General features: G+C 36.7%; 1 protein-coding gene across 1 annotated transcript in view; it reads left to right on the forward strand.

Moving 5' to 3' along the window:
• Positions 1-21,215, forward strand: part of LOC113519708 (high affinity copper uptake protein 1) — a 33,902-nt gene that overhangs the window by 10,016 nt on the left and 2,671 nt on the right. The window contains exons 2-3 of the mRNA XM_026904884.2: positions 12,759-12,895; positions 20,713-20,948. Coding sequence (XP_026760685.2) covers positions 12,770-12,895; positions 20,713-20,948 — 362 coding nt within the window. The 5' untranslated portion in view covers positions 12,759-12,769. The remainder of the gene's footprint in view (positions 1-12,758; positions 12,896-20,712; positions 20,949-21,215) is intronic.

Raw genomic sequence — 21,215 nt, forward strand, 5'->3', positions numbered from 1 at the left:
CTTGCCGCCGGCTGCTGCGCCGGCGCACTTTGCGTATCACTTTCCACGGCTATCGTTATCGACACCATTAGGCAAGAGAACTAAAAAAGGCCACTATTTTATGGTCAATCCATGGTTTTTTGGTCAAGGAAATGAAAAGAGAAATCGGAAGAAACTAATTTGAGTCTACATAAAAATCTTGTGCTACATAAAACTAACTTCAGTTGTAAATGTAGTATAAAAAAATAAATAAAAACATAGTAATTGCTAAGATATAATGCTGTGTAATCAAACGGAAAAAATACAGTTGCATCGAAATAATAGTGCGCTACCTACCCTTTGTCTTTTTCTTAATGTCCTCTACGGTAGAGGACAACCTTTGGGTAGAGGCTCTACCCAAAGGTTGTCTGGATGAGATTGCTTAGCGATAAACCCGCCTTTTGTATCATTTCTCAATAAGTGTAAAATAAATAAATAAAATAATAAAAAACATTCTCGATTTTTAAATTTAGTTGAAAAATAAAACAATATTATACAAGTCCAAGGGCAAAGCCGTGCATTAACCACAAGTGTTATAAACTTATATCACAATCGTATACATCTTTATACAAGGATATACATACTAATCAGTAATCACGACAAATTGTACTAGTTACCTGCAAAATTTATCATCGCGCTAAGTACCGATAGTGTATTTAAATATGTGTTTAAAAATGTATATAATTATCTATTAACGACTACCTACTTACGACATCAAAATAAATGCTATCAAATCTCGGTATATCTTATTATATCTGATCTGGTTTATTATTCATTTATTATGTAAATTAATACCTAGTTATACATTATTATAATAAGATTATTATATTTCTTGTTGACTTAACAATTTCAATGGTTTTTCATTAAAAGAATCCATATTTGCCTATAAAATTTCACGCTCTATTGAATCGATTTGAGTCGACTTTTTAAAATTTTATTAAAAAATAAAAGGTATTTGCTTTGTTATTTTAGTTGGGCAAAATCTACTTGTTATCTGTGGCGAACCTACTTTTGTAGTAACATAAGAGATAAAGTTAAATCTAGACCTATTTTATCAGCTTCTATTAATTTAGTTTTAAACTCAAAAACACAACAATAAAATAGAATGTAAACAAAATTATACTAAAAAGATAAGAATTTTCTAAATTCACTGAACAAACGTGTTCTATGTTAGTAGACTGTATTAGGTATAATTTGCAGCGCAAACATATCTGTATTTCAGGCCGAAGCACCGTAACGGATCTGTAACACATAGATATGAATGGATACTCTTAAATATTTAAATTATGAGAAACGTGAAAAACGTTTGTATATATTTAATTCGATGCGGTTTTCTAACGTTTGGTCACCCTCAACGCAAGAGATGCACAAATATAAACGAAATAGTTTCTATGTCTACATACATACTTTGTACAAAAGTCGATTGCTGGGGTACCTCTGTCCCATTCGTGTTTTAACCGTGAAGTAGTTGTGTTTGCATGGCTGTGTTTCGGTTTGAAGGGTGGGATATAGCGTGAATTTACTGGGTACAAAGGAATAACACCCGAGTCCTCAGGAATGGCAACGCATGGGGGGTATCATGGGCGAAACAGTAGACTCTGTTATGTCCATGGTACTGCTCATGTCTATAGGCGACGGTTACCACTTTCCATTGGGTAGGCCGTCAGCTTGTTTGCCATTCTAAATTGTATCAAAAAAAACATACATACACATTCGTCATGCCTGTCTCCCGTTAGGGTAGGTAGTAACGATGGAACGCTAAGTGCATGGATTCAAACAGACCTCTTTCGCTTCCTCCACTTTCATGAATGTTTCATACACACTCGCCGGTTACGGTTACTTTTTTTTTTTTTTATTATAACACGAACACGGGTAAACGAGCATACGACTCACCTGATGGTAAGTGACTACCGCCGCCCATGATCACCCACAACACCAGCGGCATTGCAGGTGTGCTGCCGGCCTTTTAAAAAGGAATATGCTCTTTCTTTAAAGGTTATGTTGTCGTATCGGTTCGGAAATACTGTTGTTAGAAGTGGCTTCCAAAAAGGGGTTGTGCGTGTGAATTTTCGATTTCTTTCAACAAGAAAAAAAAAACAAAATCTTGTAAAAGCAAAATTAGTAGATCGGACTTACATTGCAATGGCTGGAACTAAATATATTTACCAGAAAACACAAGTTGAAAGATTACAAAGATTTTGAAGCTAGATGCCAATCCAAAAATTTATAACGCGCAGTTTAATTTGAAAATCATAACACAATTGTTTATATTTTGTATATGCTTTCAATCTCATTTTATTTCATTTTATTTTTTACCAGACGGAGACTGTTCAAAAGTCGATTGCTTAGGTACCTCTGTCCCATTCATGTTTCAACCGTGAAGCAGTTGTGTTTACATGGCTGTGTTTCGGTTTGAAAGATGGGATATGGCGTGAATTTACTGGGTACAGAAGAATAACACCTGAGTCCTCAGGAATGGCAACGCATGGGGGGTATCCTGGGCGAAACAGTATGTTATGTCCGTGGTACTGCTCATGTCTATAGGCGACGGTTACCACTTTCCATCAGGTGGGCTGTCAGCTTGTTTGCTATTCTAAGTTGTATAAAAAAAAAATTCTAACGGATTTCGAAAAGAAGATTCTACATCGATCTCACGCAAATTTTGTTAAAAACGAAGTCTATTTTTTTTAATCCTAAATTGTTTTTTATCGAGTAGACGGTAAGAAAAATGTTCTATTATCTAATTTTATCGCGTAGTATGAGCATAGATCAGGGGTCGGAAACCTACGGCTCGCGATACACTGATGTAAAGCTGTGGTTCTCTAGTTCCATACGCAAATATTATGGGGAATAACCTTCCCATTGCTAACAATCCCTTCCCCCCGGCCCTGAGATTTGGCGACGTAATTGAACGACATAGCCTTAAAACAATCGAATTAAAAATCTCCTCCATTTGGAAGACTCTAGAGTCCACAGTAAACGCTAGCAATCGGTAATTACTTAGGTAGTTATTTTTAATGGATGATGATGGAATAGTAACCCCATTTGCGCTATCTGTATACGCTGGCGGGGCACCAGTGAAGGATGATAGGTAAGGATGAAGCAGGTCAGTAAGCCCATCGTGACGAATTCAACAAGAATTGTTCACGATGGTTTCCAGGGGGAAGCTCCACGTGATCGACATGGCATATTGCTAGCAATGGGGCTGTCAAACTCTATTGCTAACAATCCCTTTTCCCCCCTACTTAGGTAGTTAGGTACCTATAACAGTTTACCTAACTATGATCGTTGACGGCGAAATTGATTTACAAATAAGTCGTTCATTGTTACTACGTCGGAAATCGTCCAAACAACAGCGCTGTCACAACATTGTCACCGCTTTAATGCGATTGCTTACGCTGTGCAGCCGTCAACAGTCATTATTTGTTAATTATCTCATCGTCATTGCAATGAGTGGCGCCCTCTGTGGCACATTGGTTTTTTTTATTAATCTTGGAATGACAACGCGGATACGCGGCTACATTTTTAACAAGTAATAAAACATATATACATCGCCGTGTAGTCCCAGCATAGAATAGGCCACCCCTTCCTTTTTCGTGGATGTCGTAAGAGTCGAATAAGAGACGGCGAGGGATGGGCAGCAGCGTCCCTTTTAAAACATCTCTAAAAGCCTAACTGCGGTTGCCAACCCGGCTGCCAAGAGTGGCAACTACTGGCAAAACTTCCCATATGGGGAAGGCTTATGTTCAGCAGTGGACTGTCAACGGCTGGAATAGTAATAACAAATATATTTTCTAAAATTGTATCTAGCCGTGTGAAGACGAACCGGATCGCTAGCAAATAATATAATGGTACACAATCTTGAACCCTACGTTCTAGAATGTTCGGTTTGCATACGCTTCACATTAGCTTAACAGCCCGGATCCATCTATAGCAATCATGCGCTGTCTATTGTTTATTGCTGTGATGAGGCGGATTCCAGTGTAAGCGGATTTATATTTATTACTTCTGTCGGTCTAAAAATATTTATTCTAAAATATAATAATAAAAATTATTATTTCTATCACAATGACACTTCCATTTTACAAAATCTCAAAATATATATATATATATATATATATATATATATATATATATATATATATATATATATATAGACTGGCGTTGGAAGTGGACAGAATCCGTACTATGATACCCTGTGTTACGGTATTCTGGTCCCCACACTCGGCCGCTGGCTATGGCTATAGCAAGTAAATAAACCATAACGAAAGTCGATTGCTTGCCTATGTCCTATTCGTGTTTCAACCGTGAAGCAGTTGTGTTTGCATGGCTGTGTTTCGGTTTGAAGGGTGGGATATAGAGTGAATTTACAGGGTACAGAGGAATAACATCCGAGTCCTCAGGAATGGCAACGCATGGGGGGTATCATGGGCAAAACAGTATACTCTGTTATGTGCATGGTACTGCTCATGTCTATAGGCGACGGTTACCACTTTCCATCAGGTGGGCCGTCAGCTTGTTTGCCTTTCTAAGTTGTATACAAAAAAAAAACGTACAAAACAGCCGGAGTTTTCCTTTACAGTCGCAAAAATCTAAAAAGTATTATCTAATACAAATACTCACACTAATTCGTATATGGGTAAGCGGTGACAACTCTAGCACTGCGCCCGCGCACCGCCGGATGTGAGCTATTGTCTCAATACGGCCCACAAGCGATGTCCACGACTCACCATAACCTATTACTTAATAATCGTTAAACAGACAGATAAACAATAAATATAATAGCTTTTGACAAAACATCCTAGTACGACAAAGTGCAGTGTTCGTTGACCGAAAAGTATTTGATGTAGGTATATCGTACTTAGACTATAGGTACAGTACTTACGCGATAGGTATTTTTTGATAGGTGAAAATGGAATGGTGACCCCGCCTGCGCTAACGGTATACGCTGGCGGAGCACCAGTGAAGGGTGATAGATGAGAATGAAAACAGGCCAGTTAGCCCATCATGATGAATTCATCAGGAATTAACCACGATAGTTTCCAGGGGGAACCGCGAGGAGGTCGACCTGGTTAGATATATTAATAGCAATGGGATTCTCAGTCTCCATTACTAACAATCCCTTTCCCTCCTACGCGATAGGTAGGACTACTAAGAGGTAACCGCGTAAGTCTGTGGGAAGGGATTGTTAGTAATGGGGAGATTAGTCTTTGTTGCTCTCAATGTACTCTATCAGGTCGACCTCCACGCGGTTCTCCCTGGAAACTATCATGGTTAATTCCTGATGAATTCATCATGATGAGCTAACTGGCCTGCCTTTTCATCCTCACCTATCATTTTTCACTAGTGCTCCGCCGGTGTATACCGACAGCGCAAGCAGGGTTACCATGTCATTTTCACCCATTAAAAAAAAACAGATTTATCGAGTAAGGATGAATTGAGATGTCAGTAGGGGCCGCCCTAGACGGACGTATGTCGACCAAATAGGCGACGTGCCGAAGAAGGGCCAAATGAAAAGACTGATTAGTGTGAAAGAAACAAAAGAGGTTTGTTTGAATCGAAGCATTCAGCGTTCCATTGTTTCTGCCTACCCTAATGGGAGACAGGCGTGACAGATATGTATGTATGTATGTTTTACTTAATTCAATTGTATGTATAGTACCATAGTAACGTATAAATTAATTTAAAACTGCACATTGAACAAGTGAGTAATCAATCAATTGCATTGGTTTATATTTCTACGGTTGAATAAGTAATTACTTATATCAGAACGTGGCTGTTTTATTGTTCGTTTAATAGGGAAAGGGATTGTTAGTAATGGAGACTGAGAATCCCATTGCTAGCAATATACCCAACCAGGTCGACCTCCTCGCGGTTCTCTCTGGAAAGTATCATGGTTAATTTCTTATGAATTTATCATGATGGGCTAACTGGCCTGTTTTCATTCTCATCTATCACCCTTCACTGGTGCTCCGCCAGCGTATCCCGTTAGCGCGGGCGAGGTTACCATACCATTTTCACCCATAAAAAATAAAACTATATCATTGTACGAAAACGATTACTGCATAGATATTTAATAATGCAGTCATGTACATAATATACAATTAATAGATATTTTTATATCCGATATATACAGAGGAATAACACCTGAGTCTTCAGGAATAGCAACGCATGAGGAGTATCACGGGCGTAACAGTATACTCTGTTATGTCCACGGTACTGCTCATGTCTATAGGTGACGGTTACCACTTTCCATCAGGTGGGCCGTCAGCTTGTTTGCCATTCTAAGTTGTATAAAAAAAATTACATAGTTATATCCTAACTTAACATATAACAGGTATTATAATCTGAAATGAAATATTCATTTAAAATAAATTAAATATAAGATTACATTGTTCAGGTCAGTCATTAAGTAACCTAGATTATTAATGCATACAAACGAAACGTCTGGGAAAAACCAAAAACATAAGTCATTTTAACTCTTTAAACAAGAGGTACATTGTAACAATTTACAAGTAAAACATCCAAGATGAAAAGCATACAGACGGACGCTCGCGGAGGGAAGATCATGGTTTTCCTTAAATAACAGGTTTTGTATGATGTAGGAAGCGGTGATGACGTGATGCCTGCCACTACCCATGGAGTATACATGCAATCGTAACCGTATGACAATAATGAACACGTAAGGATGTATTGCTCAAGGCTACTGGTCGTTTAACTGGATTCATATAGGTATTTATTTATTTATTTATTTACACTTTATTGCACCAAGTAAAAAGAGAAATAACAAATACAGTAAATATTAATGAGAAGTGATACAAAAGGCGGCCTTATCGCTAAGCAATCTCTTCCAGACAACCTTTGGGTAGAGGACATTGAGAAAAAGACAAAAGGGTAGGTGGCGCACTATTATATAAATACATACATACATATATACACATACATATATAATATATATAATAGGTACAAATAGATACTTGCATTATAGTTCTTAATTATTATTTTTATTATTATTTTAGCCCTTAACTGTCCACAGCTGAACATAAGCCTTCCCCATTAAGGGAATTTTGCCAGTATTCGCCACGCTTGGCAGGCGGGTTGGCAACAGTTAAGCTTTTACAGATGTTTTAAAAGAGACGCTGCTGCCCATCCCTCCACCATAAACTCCTTTAGTCGCTTCTTACGACACCCACGGGAAAGGAAGGTGTGGCTTATTCTATGCCGGAACCGATACAGCATATTTCTTATTAATTAGTACAAATGTGGATGAGTATTTTTTTTATACAACTTAAAATGGCAAACAAGCTGACGGCCCACCTGATGGAAAGTGGTAACCGTCGCCTATAGACATGAGAAGTAGCATGGAGTATACTGTTTCGCCCATGATACTCCCTTGCGTTGCCATTCCTGAGGACTCGGGTTTTATTCCTCTGTACCCAGTTAATTCACGCCATATCCCACGCTTCAAACCGAAACACAGTCATGCAAACACAACTGCTTCACGATTTAAACACGAATGGGACAAAGGTACCCAAGCAATCGACTTTTGTACAAAGTCTCCCTCTGATGAAGTGAGTATAAAAATTGAAAATAAATATAAAAATGGAGAAAAATTTAATAAGCATTGTTTATTGTGTAAAAGGTGACATGACCGAAATAGGAGTGAATGCGAAAAATTACTGCAAGTAGATATAAAGGGGAGAGAAAAACACATTACGCCGACCTCAAATAATTGGGATAAGGGTAGGACATGATAAAGACATCAACATACTAGATAATACCAGGCAAAACCTCTGAACTTGGAGATTCATGTTTAGGTTATTGATTGCATTTTCTTCTGGCTTTCTTTGGAAGGCATGTAAAAGAGTTTGTTGATAAGCCAGCCTTCAGTTATAAGGAAATCAGTCTAGAAACTATTGACGCTAGAGGGCGACACCCTCATACGAATAGTAATAGTAGTATTCCCCATTGGAAATTTGTAAAAGTCATCTGGTAGGGAAGTACCTAGGTATATACTTCTGTTTCGTTCAAGTTTCTATCGCCAAGTACCATTTTGTAGGACTGTTTCAATTTGAGAATATGAAGAAGAAGGCAGTGAAAATAACACAGTTTTCAGAAGTAAACGTTCATGGGTTACAGTAACAATTACCTTATTTTATTACCTTATTTAATTAAATTCCCAAAGAGGGTTAACGTCAGGCAGTAGACGACCGGTCATAAAACAAAAAGCTAAATTATTTTATAATATGGATAAAAACATATTACGCTGACCCTGATAATTAGAATAAAGGTTGGAATATAATGATTAGCTCAAAATTGTCACCGTTTGTATCTCTTATTTATTTTATTTATATGTTTATTTAAGGCAAACAGACAACTATAACAACATATATGAGTATTACATATATATATATATATATATATATATATATATATATATATATATATATATATATATATATATATATATATATATATATATATATATATATATATATATGATGCAATGCCGCTGGTGTTGTGGATGATCATGGGCGGCGGTAGTCACTTACCATCAGGTGAGCCGCATGCTCGTCTGCCCACTGTGTTGTAAAAAAAAAAAAATTACACAATTGATTAATAATTTATCAGCCAACAAAATTTGCACAAATGTATTATAATATACAAGTGAAGGAAACGCACAAAAATAGAAATATAAATAAACATTACCTACTATTGAATCTCTTATCTCACGAGTCCTTACATGACATACTCTATTAATAAAATACAATGTTTTTAAAAACATTTATCACATACCTACGTCGTATTTTAACTAAACCAGTCTGTAACTCCTGTTATCATTTAAGTACTAGTTAAACATGAAATGTACAACTCCATTTATTTGGGTTACATACCTGTCTAACAGCGACCATGCATTTGCATATTCTGTAATTTATGTGCATAATTACGATTAGGTAGACATTTTCAGTGCTTGTACATTAATTGCGTTTATAACAATTGTTTATACCTATATCAAGAAGAAAAAAATTGCGAAATAATATTTAATTTAACTTGTATCTTATTATAATTATGTATTTTTTATTTATACAACTTAGAATGGTAAAAAGCTGACGGCCCACCTGATGGAAAGTGGTAACCGTCGCCTATAGACATGAGCAGTACCATGGACACAACAGAGTATACTGTTTCGCCCATGATACCCCCTCATGCGTTGCCATTCCTGAGGACTCGACACTTGAAACACGAATGGGACAGAGGTACCCAAGTAAACAACTTTTGTACAAAGTCTCCCTCTGGTAGATTACTACATTAACTATTTTTTTTTTGTTTAAATCTATACGTAGCCAGTCTAAACCCACAATAAAGTTGTATAGGTAGATCTTACGCAAGGGCCACAAGCGGTGAGGTCGCAGGCATCTCCGCGGGCCCTACTTGGCTGCGCTTGCGCACTCAGTGAAAGCAGATCTTACACAATATGCCTAACTAAGTACATTTGTGAATTTACATGCACTGAGACTGGTTGCATTATTAACATACGTCTTAGTGTTAATTTTAAACTTTATAAGCGTACATTTGAGTTTTCAAGAGGATGAAGAATATCTATGGATTCCCTGATGGATTAATGAGGAGAAAAAAATGTTCATAGATCCAAATTTAAAGTCAGACATGATATATTCACAATCTTTCTAAATCACAATATATTAAAAATACTTACTTATAGTTACATTTGGGTATCTACATAAATATTTACTTTTTTTATACAGCAATAAAATGTGTTTTTTTTTATGCAACTTAGAATCGCAAACAAGCTAAGGGTCCCCTGATAGAAAATAATACCGTCGCCTGTAGACATGAGCAGTACTATGGACATAACAGAGTATACTGTTTCGCCCATGATACCCCCCATGCGTTGCCATTCCTGAGGACTAAGGAATGGCCCTTGTTATTACTCTGTACCCTGTAAATTCACTGCCAAATCCCACACTTCAAACCGAAACACAGTCATGCAAACAACTGTTTCACTGTAGAAACAGAAAAGGGACAGAGGTGCCCAGGCAAACGACTTTTTGACAAAGTCTCCCTCTAGTGATGTGTGTTGATCAATCATCTATTGACAAAATCAATATCTAAGAGTTTTTCTGTACCATAAAGTCAATCATTCGTTTACACCGAAAACAATTTTTAAGTAAATCGTAAATTATATAATAAAATAAAACAAATTCAGACACTAAGTACCGGTGGATTTTCTACTTTGAATTATGTGTCCAAGAATAGTACCTACCTATGATCCATATTGTATCCAAATATAAATCTATATAAAATGTCTACCAGAAAGCTATAGCGTTTCTACAATCCAAGTTGCTACTTAGTGTTTGCTTACCATGGGAACTCTGTCATGTATTTACTTCAATATGTGAGAAAAGACGCAGCCGGTTCTATGTTCGGATCGATCGGAATATTTAACTGAACACAGCAAAATGACAGTTATTTCAAAATGTAAAAATACATCTAAATACAAGTACAACCACACCAGAGGGAGACTTTGTACAAAAGTCGATTGCTTGGGTACCTCTGTCCCATTCGTGTTTCAACCGTGAAGCAGTTGTGTATGCATGGCTGTGTTTCAGTTTGAAGGGTGGGATATGGCGTGAATTTACAGGGTACAGAGGAATAACACCTGAGTCCACAGGAATGGCAACGCATGGGGTTATCATGGGCGAAACAGTATACTCTGTTATGTCCATGGTACATATCTATAGGCGACGGTTACCACTTTCTATCAGGTGGGCCGTTAGCTTGTTTGCCATTCTAAGTTGTATAAAAAAAAACACTTACGTAGTACAACGGCGTGCACCTAGCTTTACATTAACTAGTACGCCCTTAATCTTTTATTTATTATTTATCGTATTGTTTTGTTTCATATATGTTATGCTTAATATACAAACCCCAGAGTCACTTTCTGTTTTCGGGTTGTCGTTGATTTCGATTGAGCGTTTATTTTCTACGTGATGCTGTAACAAATATATAGACAGGCAGACGGACAAAATAAAAAAAAATTGTTTGTTCATATAAATTTTTCTTATATGTCACATGATACAGCGATATTAGTTTAATAATTTGTTAGCAAGGGAGGGCTTGTCTCTGAAAGAGATCTCTTCCAGCCAACCCAGTGTAGTTAGAGAGAAAATAGTTAATTTGCGGGTAATCTAGTGCAGGAAAGGTACATGTAAAAATAATGTAAATAAAACAAACATACACAAATTATATATATACAAATATCGTCTAGTTCGTTATTTATTCTATATTATGTAGCTGACCACATAATATATTATGCAGTTATCTAAAAACTTTGAATTGTATGCTATAACTAGTAGACATAGCGCTACTTATATTGTTATTGAAGCTTCCATTTTCCTGCTGGTTTCTTAACTGGGTTTTACAGTCGACCTCCACGTAGTTCCCCCTGGAAACCACCGTGAACAATTCTTGTTGAATGCGTCACGATGGGCTAACCGACCTGCTTCATCCTCACCTATCATCGTTCACTGGTGCCCCGCCGGTGTATTCCGATAGCGCGGACGGGTTACCATTCCATTAACACCCATTAAAAAAAAAACTGCGGTTGCCAATCCGCCTGCTAAGCGTGGCAATTACTGGTAAAACCTTCCAAGGGGGATGCTTATGTTCAGCGGTGGACAGTTAAACGCTGGTAAGATGGTGATATGTATAAGCGAGATCCTGCCAGATGTTAGTGTTTCAGTCGCAAAAACAAAGTAACTCGCCTGTAGTTGTGTACACAGCTGCAATACGCCTACACCGAGTTACTCATTATTTACTTTAAGAAATAACAACTACTTATGATATTAATAAAACGCACCCACTACTAGAATAAGAGAGCTCGATAGAAACGCGTATTGCATTGTGTTTCGTGAAACATAACTAGTTGTAGCCAAATTAATTCTGTATTTACAAGAAATACAGGTTATCGTTATATATCAGTGGATAGATTATTACCATTATCCGTCCACTGGTGAACATAGGCATCTCCCATAGCACTGCCATAAAGGTCGGTGCTGAGCCATCTGCATTCCTGCAGTGCATTTGAGGTCATCACTCCATCTAGTAGGGAGTCGTTTACTACGTTTACCCGTACGTGGTCGTTATTAAAAAAAAATATTTTTTGATATAATATAATGATACAATATAGAAATAATAAAAGTACATGCCACAATCTACCCTTAAAGTGGGGGGGGGGGAAGAGATTATTAGCAATGGAGTTTGACAGCCCCATTGCTAGCAATATGCCTTATTAGGTCGACCTCCACGTGGTTCCCCCTGGAAACCATCGTGAACAATTCTTGTTGAATTCATCACGATGAGCTAACTGACCTACTTCATCCTCACCTATCATCCTTCACTAGTGCCTCGCCGGTGTATACCGATAGCGCGGGTAGGGTTACCATTCCATTATCATCCATTAAAAAAAATACCCTTAAAGTGTGCAAAATTTAAAAGAAAATACATTCAGGTTTTTACTAATTCATTATTGTTTAATATGTTTTTTTACACATTATTGCCAGTGAAATTTATTTATCGCGTGGATTAGCTAGTATTTCAGCCGCACTAGCACAGCTGCTTGGCAACAGAAATATTAGCAGGACAGAGGTGCCCCTTAGGAAAAACAAAATGACGACTTTTCGAATTCGCATACAATTATAAGTATTTATTTTCTATTACAGTTCTTCAAACAATGGACCACATGGAGCACTCTATGGACCACTCCATGCACGCGATGTCCCCAGCCATGGAGATGACACATGGCGACCATGACAACCACGATAACGGGTGCGACCCCAGCCATCACCACGCCATGGTGGTGAGTAACTTCACAGATAATACTCGTATAATACTTTACTGTACATCTTACTTCTTCAACCGACTTTAAAAAAGGGGAAAAGGGGCTAAATGGGCTAGTAATGGCTTCTAACAGTCTTATTGCTAGCAATATACCCTAACAGATCGACCTCTACACGGTTCTCCCTGAAAATCGTCGTAGTTAATTCTTGTCGAATTCGTCACAATGAGCCGACTGACTTGCCTTCATCTTCAACTATCATCTATCACTGGTGCCCCGCTAGCATATGCCAAGCAGGGTTACCATTCCATTATCATTAACATACTGTACAGTATGATATTATCTGTGACCATGCAACCCTCCCTGGAATGAAAACGTAATTAATTCCCAGTCAATTTGTCACGAAAGTCCAATTGACCTGCGGGTCTAGCATGAAATGAAATTCCGAAATTTCGGACTCAATTTAGTGTTTTTGTTTATACCAAAATCGGACCAATAAATGGAGTTTAACATTTCATACATCCTATCATAAAAGTCCAAAGGAACGTCAAGGAAGTCACGCCTTACTCGATAAAAACCAACGCTCGGCCGTTTCATTTCCTTGTATTGTAATAAAAATATAAGTATGCCATATCTATACAACAAGTTATTTCAGTAATAAAATGTGCAACATAGTACTTTATCAGTATTTTAACCGCATGCGGTTGCGGTAACTGTGACATTGGTCGCTATCAACTAACTCCCAACTACGAGTATCTACTTTGGGCGACGGAAAAATATTTCTTCGCTGTAAACTGATAATGAAAATAATTATTTATTTACATATATATGTAAATATATTTATATACTATTGGTTACCGTGAATTTGGCTGCATTATTTATTTTATGATCGCAAGTCTGAATTGAATTAAAGTTAAACTGTCAGATAAGATTTATCTCGTATTTTATTTGCCCGTCTAATATTTATTTATGAAATTTATTTATTTATAAAAGATACGCCAACAATATGTTCACAATAATTAAACAGAATAGGTATAATGCTATAAGTAAGTAAGTAATGAAAAATAACTATTCAAAAATGCTTAAATCTAAATTTACATGAACAAAAACATTAATAATGTTACGAATTATGCACTCAAAATAGTCGCACGACTGGTTTATTAACATGATAAAAATATCCTTATATCCTTATTCATACAAAATACTACAATAGAATAAAAATTTATTATTTGACAAAAAACATAAAGTTACAAACCCAAGATACAATGGGCCCTACACTAGGCGAGCCTGTATCGTGGGCACCCGACAAAGATTAACAAATCACGATGGGTATTAATATAAAAAAAAGGAATATAAAATTAAAATAGTCGTCATTGCTGATCAGTAAATCCCGAAAAACTGTAACGTTATAAAAATCAACAATATAAATACACAAGCAATTATAAAACAATAATAATAAATGCCCTTAAGAGAAGCAAAGTTGCAAAGAAACTAATCTACGGGATGTCTTGACACACTCGAATTGGTATCACAACATATAGATAGATACGTAGAGAGATAGATACTTTTTATTGTTTCCTCCAAAAGATTACAGTAGTGTTCGCGACATTATAATTTCTTTATATAAAAAATGTATAGTTATAGCGATATTTTATAGTTATTTTATACACTGATTGTTATCTTTAAGTTGTTAGTTTTTAATCGTTTAAATTGTTATTTTTTATAGTTCTTTATATGATGTATCTATAGCTTGTAAGTGGAATAAAGCATTTTATTGTGTCGAGTCCTTATTACCTTCAAATAGAAATAAGGAAAAATTGTAAAACACTAGTAATAAGGATAAATATAATAAATAAATAGGCCGCCTACCGTTGAGCGGCATGCACTGCACTGCACTGCACTGCACTGCACTCCCCATCCGATAAGGAACTAGGAGAAACTCTTCAGAGCGAAACCGGGAGCTTCAAGGAAAGGAATAGTCGTTTCTCTCCGGCCTGATCCAGCACCCTACAGTCCACGCTCACCGAACGGGTCAAGCTGCACCGTTCAAGTAGTTATTATGTGTTACTGTGGCACACGCACGAAAGAAGGAAATTCTTGTTTTATATATTTTGCTATTTGTTTTTTTTTTTTGTTGCTTTCTTTTGTTTTACATTCTTTTATCTCTTTTTACTGGGTATGTCTGTATTATATGTATGTTTGTATTGTTATTTGTGTGCTGTAAGTAATGCAAATAAATTATCTATCTATTATAGATAAATGCAAACAATTTTAAGAAATATTTACACTGAGTCAACCTTTCAGTCAACCTTTGGATGGAGAAGAATAAGCAGTTTAATTGGAGGCACGATAAAATTTCTGTTATTTTAAATACATATAGAGATGAAATACATGCGATAATATAAATATATGTTCCTACTTTCTATTAAATATATATATATACACAAATATACTAAAATCCATATATAAATATATACCCAACTATATATATATATATATATATATATATATAAAACGCAAAGTGATAAAATTGTTAGGTATTTGAAGAAATAAGTATGCTAACCAGACAAGCAAATTGCGATGATGACAGATTGTTCAAATAAAAGTCCTCAACTTTTGTTTTAAATCTTGACAGACATTGTATACTCGTATTATATATATATATATATATATATATATATATATATATATATATATATATATATATATATATATCCATACGAAATACGTGTGTGTGTGTGTGTGTGTGTGTGTGTATATAGGCGTCAAAGGGACCTTTCATTTAGTTAAATATGCACGCGGGTAAAAATTCACGCCATATCCCACCCTTCAAACCGAAACACAGAAACTCGAATGGGATAGAGGTGCCCAAGCGAACGACTTTTGTACAGTCTCCCTCTTACTCTGTGGATAACTGTAATTGGCTAGCATTTAATAAATGTGTCATATGTATTTAATAATGCAAAACGCTGTCGTTATGCCAAATAAACTAAATAAAATAAAAAAAAAAAATTCTATATTGGGTTCAAGACCGGATTTTATTGAGCGAGCAGTTTAAAAATTACGTGTGGCCTTCTTTTTTGCAAATACTATGTGTAATGGGGGGGGGGGGGGGTTGTTAGTAATGGAGTTTGACAGCCCCATTGCTAGCAATATGCCTTATCAGGTCGACCTCCACGTTGTTCTCCCTGGAAACCATCGTGAACAATTCTTGTTGAATTCGTCACGATGGGCTAACTGACCATAATGACCAGGATGAAGCATCATTCGGCTCGCCAACGATAGGGAGTTCACCCTCATACCTTACAACCTAAATGGTCGCGTACGACGCGGTTTCAGAGTTGTTTTTTCCCACGAACGCTCAGGTTATGGAATGAGCTCCCTGCCGAGGTTTTCCCAAGAGACTACAGCATAGGGTTCTTCAAAAGGGGGGTATAGAGGTTTCTTCAGGGTCTGCAACGTGCGCGTAATACTTTTGGTATTACAGGCGTTCATAGGCTACGGTAACCGCTTACCATCAGGTGGGCCGTATGCTTGTTTACTACCGTAGTGGTATAAAAAAAGAACAACTCATCCTTCACTGGTGCCCCGCCGGTGTATACCGATAGCGCAGGCGAGGTTACTATTTCATTATCACCCATAAAACAATACTACGTGTACGCCAAACACGACGATCGATTGATCCGTTAAGGCGCTAAGGAACTAACAAACAAATACTATCCTTTACAAATATAATCCATTTGACTCATCTAACCCACATTCAGGACTCGAGCTGTTTACTGTCAAACGGTAGTCAACAAGTGGTGGCATACCATCGCGTTGTTTGGTGAAACAGAGAACGGTGTCTGTGTGTCAGGCCTGTATGCGATTGCGATGGATCGCGCGTCGCTTCCTGCCACTACGGACGGACCGACATACACAACGACCGTCGTACACCAACACCTGTTTAATAACAACGAATAATAACACACACACACACACATAATATATCTACAAAATGATTTTTTTTTATACAACTTAGAATGGCAATCAAGCTGACGGCCCACCTGATGGAAAGTGGTAACCGTCGCCTATACACATGAGCAGTACTATGGACATAACAGAGTATACTGTTTCGCCCATGATACCCCCCATGCGTTGCCATTCCTGAGGACTCAGGTGTTATTCCTCCGTACCCAGTAAATTCACGCCATATCCCACCCTTCAAACCGAAACGCAGCCATGCAAACACAACTGCTTCACGGTTAAAACACGAATGGGACAGAGATACCCAAGCAATCGGCTCTTGTACAAAGTCTCCCTCTGGTAAAATTGAGAATAGATTAATATTGTTTATCTTTAATATTATTTGTCTATAGTCTTACTGAATGTCAAACATAACCATAATTGATTTATTTATAACAACATAGGTTATGGTCGAATTTTGATCACTAGGCGACCACTGGTATATATAAAAAACAGTAATTTTGTAAAACTATCAATTTATAAGGGTTAAGCTATAGTCACTGTCACATTATTTACCAGTATATACCGATAACGCAGGTGGGGTTACCATTATCTGCAAAAAAAATATCTCAGATAAATAACATTGCTTCTGTGTTTTGGTTTCTTTAGTACGGAAGATTGACAATGCTCTAAAATAAATATTAGTTTATCTAATCATAACATCTGACTCTGCCTTTGATTTTGTGTACAGCTAAATTATCTTAAGTCCCAGATTCGCCCGGCTCTCTCAAGATAATGTCCATGTAAGATTAGCGATGCGCGACTTTACTAATCCAACTATTAATTATTCGACTGAGCAAATCATTCGGATTTTGTAACGAATAAGAGTATTGCCAATTTAAGTTTAGTAAAAATTACCAATTTTTTTATAAAAGTAAGTACAACTTTTATAGGAAATTGTGAAAGTGTTATAACACGTATTAGAAAATTCAGTAAAATAGTTCTTGGTGGCGTTTTTTTTTTTGGTCGTCGATTTTTCCTAAATGTAATAGTGATGGATACAGATTATAGAATGAATTTAGTAGTCAACAAATTTACGAGATAGGACTGTTATAATTAGTTACTAATTAGTAAAATCATTCGAATACGGACATTAGTATATTACTAATTTCGTAGTCAAATTATAAAATTAGTAATTACTAATTATTCGTATAAAAAAATCACTCGGATTCGCGCATCGCTATGTAAGACTAATGTAGATATATTTATTAAAGAGCAATACACGTTTAGATAGTTTTATCAGTCCTATTGTTTCAAATCATTTTATTCGCGATCTGCTATCGCCGACAATCGCAATTGTTACAATAAAACGTTTACTTAGAAAACAGGATGTTGGTAACCGCAGCCACGTGCTTGGCATGACGCCGCCCGTGTGCTCGGTTCATGTAACAATTCTCTGCGAATTCTTGGTACTTTAATTATTGAATATTTATCAGATGACATCTCACCAATATAAATATTACTATTTGAAGACATTATTCGTGGATCGTACGACTGGGTTCGAAAAATATTAGTTTGTCATAAAAGTGTATTGCTATAACCTCCTGCGGCCCGGTTTCAAAGTGGGTACATCCGAAGAAGACCTAGTGTCCTAATATTAGAACAAATTAATTAAGTCCTGAACGCCCAGACCAAAAATTGTTCATATCTTGGTAACCACAACAGATATAGGTGTAATATTTTAGGGATACTTTAATATTGATTTAGGCTTGCCCGACAGAAAAAAACGACTCCAAAATATTTTGTTCTATATTTATCACATTGGGACGCTACATATAACCTGAAGTCCCATAGAAAATGGAAATTTAAACACCTGATATAACAAATAATTCATTTCCTAATAAGTACATCCTTATTACTGGGTATCCAATACATACCATAATCAAGGACAAGCCTATGAAAACTTTTAACTCGCCATTTGTTATAAGCAGACTCTTTTCTGTTTTATAAACGGCTGTTTGATTCGTTTTATCTACGATCATATCTATTAGCTCATCATCAAAGTATTGAGTAAAATAGTCTAATTTTGAAAAAATTGTTCTGTCTTGTATCGAGTACGATGGCTCAGAAAGCATAGGAAGGTTTTATGTGAAATTCTTTACAGCCCATGTAAACTGATTATCTGAACTACTGCTACCGCGAGCACTAGTAATTTGCGGAGTGCGCTCACATCTTCTGCTCTAATGTGCATGAGCACGGGCTCGCATGCGCGATCGACCTCGTCCTCAAATACTTTTCAGAATTGGTGGTAGGCTCTTAGACTCTGATTCTGAGCTAGTACTGGTTTCACTTGCATCATTCCTATCTGGAAGGTACTCATTGCCAGTATCCTCTCCTGTAAAAGGATCTCCCTCGTCGTCTTTGAAATCTGATTGATGTAGTATCTCTAATATTTGACTATCTGTTAAAGGGAAAACTGTGTCAGCACAATGGCATAGACTAACTAGAAGGAAGATAATTAAAGGTATAAATGTACGTAAGGTATAAACGTATTAGTATTAACATGAAATAAAATCACTAAAAACCATATAAACGCTTATAGTGCTAGTATTAGTACAAAAAAATAATCACCAAAAAAGCATATTGATATTGACAAAATTACGATAAAATAATAGTGTTTATATAAATTGCATCCCTTTGTCCCGATAAAAAAACAAAATTTCGTAAATATAACACAAAAATTTAAAAGATATAAATGATCAAACAAACCTTTTATTGTTGTACGTGCCACCACTTCGACTTAGAATGACAGAAAAACGAAAAAAATTTACCTGTCCATTGAAAGCAGTGCACTGCCACAATGCCAAATATATTTACAAACTAAACGACATCGAATACACAACATGGCACGTAATTCAAATGCGGCAGATGACGAAAAATATTTTGTTCTAGTATTAGGACTTCTGACCTCAGGAGGATAAATAAATCTGAGAATAAACACAATTTTATTTATTTATTTATTTATTTATTTCCAGACAACTGGGATCCATTCTTGTTAGTAAGTGTACTTAAAAACTATGTTAATACTTAATTACTAATAATGATCTAGTCCTCTCGGAGAGCATTTTCACGAGAGGACTATCCAATTTATTAACAAACATGTTCAGGATACTGTTGCTACTCCCGCGTATTCGACGTAAAAACGAAGCTGTCTTTTTTCGCCAGACTGCGTCAAAACTATCTGTGCGAGCGTCGGCAAACATCGCTGAGGCGCTACAGAAGCGCGGAAGCCGCAACAGTAACCTGAAACTATTATTAAATTGGATACGCAATACACTACAATACTTGCAGTTATTTTTTTGCTCGAATGAGTAAAAATTATTTGTTTTCCTCAAAGATAGTGTGACATAAAATAGGAAGGAAACAACAAAACTACAAGAGGCAAGACAAATAGATAGCTTAATTTTTTTTTATGGATGTTAGCGAAATAGTAACCCCGCCTGCACTATCGATATACACTGGTGGGGCACCAGTGAAGGATGATAGGTGAGGATAAAGCAGGTCAATTAGCCCATCGTGACAAATTCAACAAGAATTATTCACGATAATTTCCCGGGGGAACCACGTGAAGGTCGACCTAACAGGGCATATTGCTAGCATATAGGGCTGTCAAACTCCATTGCTAACAATCCCTTTCCCCCAGATACCTTCATTTGATGTAGGTACTGGGTATAAATTAATACTCAGAGTCAACACTTAAGATACTTAGTTTCTTGGGTGAAACTATTTTATGGGGCTAAAACTTTACAATCCTAATCACGAACATAGCTGCCATATTCATTTATGGACTGTAATGGAAAATGATATTGACGTATGCAATTGTCCAATTCCAGTTCCACGCGTGCGTGTGCCAGGAGATCCTGTTCAAAGGATGGATGACTACGAACGCTTTAGAGATGTTCGGCTCGTGCGTGGCCATCTTCTTGGCCGGTGTGCTGTACGAAGGGCTGAAGTACTACCGGGAGGCTTTACATTCCCGCGCCACCACTGCGACAGCGGACTCCAGGGTTAATATCACTAAGAACGAGTGCGGAGCCGGCGGCAACTGCGGTGGACCTACTGTTGTCAAGTATGTACTCGTAATAGTATCTCTACCGCACCTACTTTTAACGCTAAGTACATCGCTGTATTCTGATTTGAAGGAAAAGATATTGCAGTGAAATTACTGGATATTCACTCGAGAACTTCGTCGCTACTGTACGATCTGTCTGTTAAACGTGAAGGTAGATCGAAAATTCCCAAAAGTGATTTTTTTACGATGCTTACCTAAATATTACGTATAAAACTAAACGTTAAATCGAACTTTAAAGATAAAGAACTTCGAACTCTTATTTCA

This window comes from Galleria mellonella, unplaced genomic scaffold (assembly GCF_026898425.1).
Source record: "Galleria mellonella isolate WM207_F2 unplaced genomic scaffold, CSIRO_AGI_GalMel_v1 utg65, whole genome shotgun sequence".
NCBI classification, from domain to species: Eukaryota; Metazoa; Arthropoda; class Insecta; order Lepidoptera; family Pyralidae; genus Galleria; species Galleria mellonella.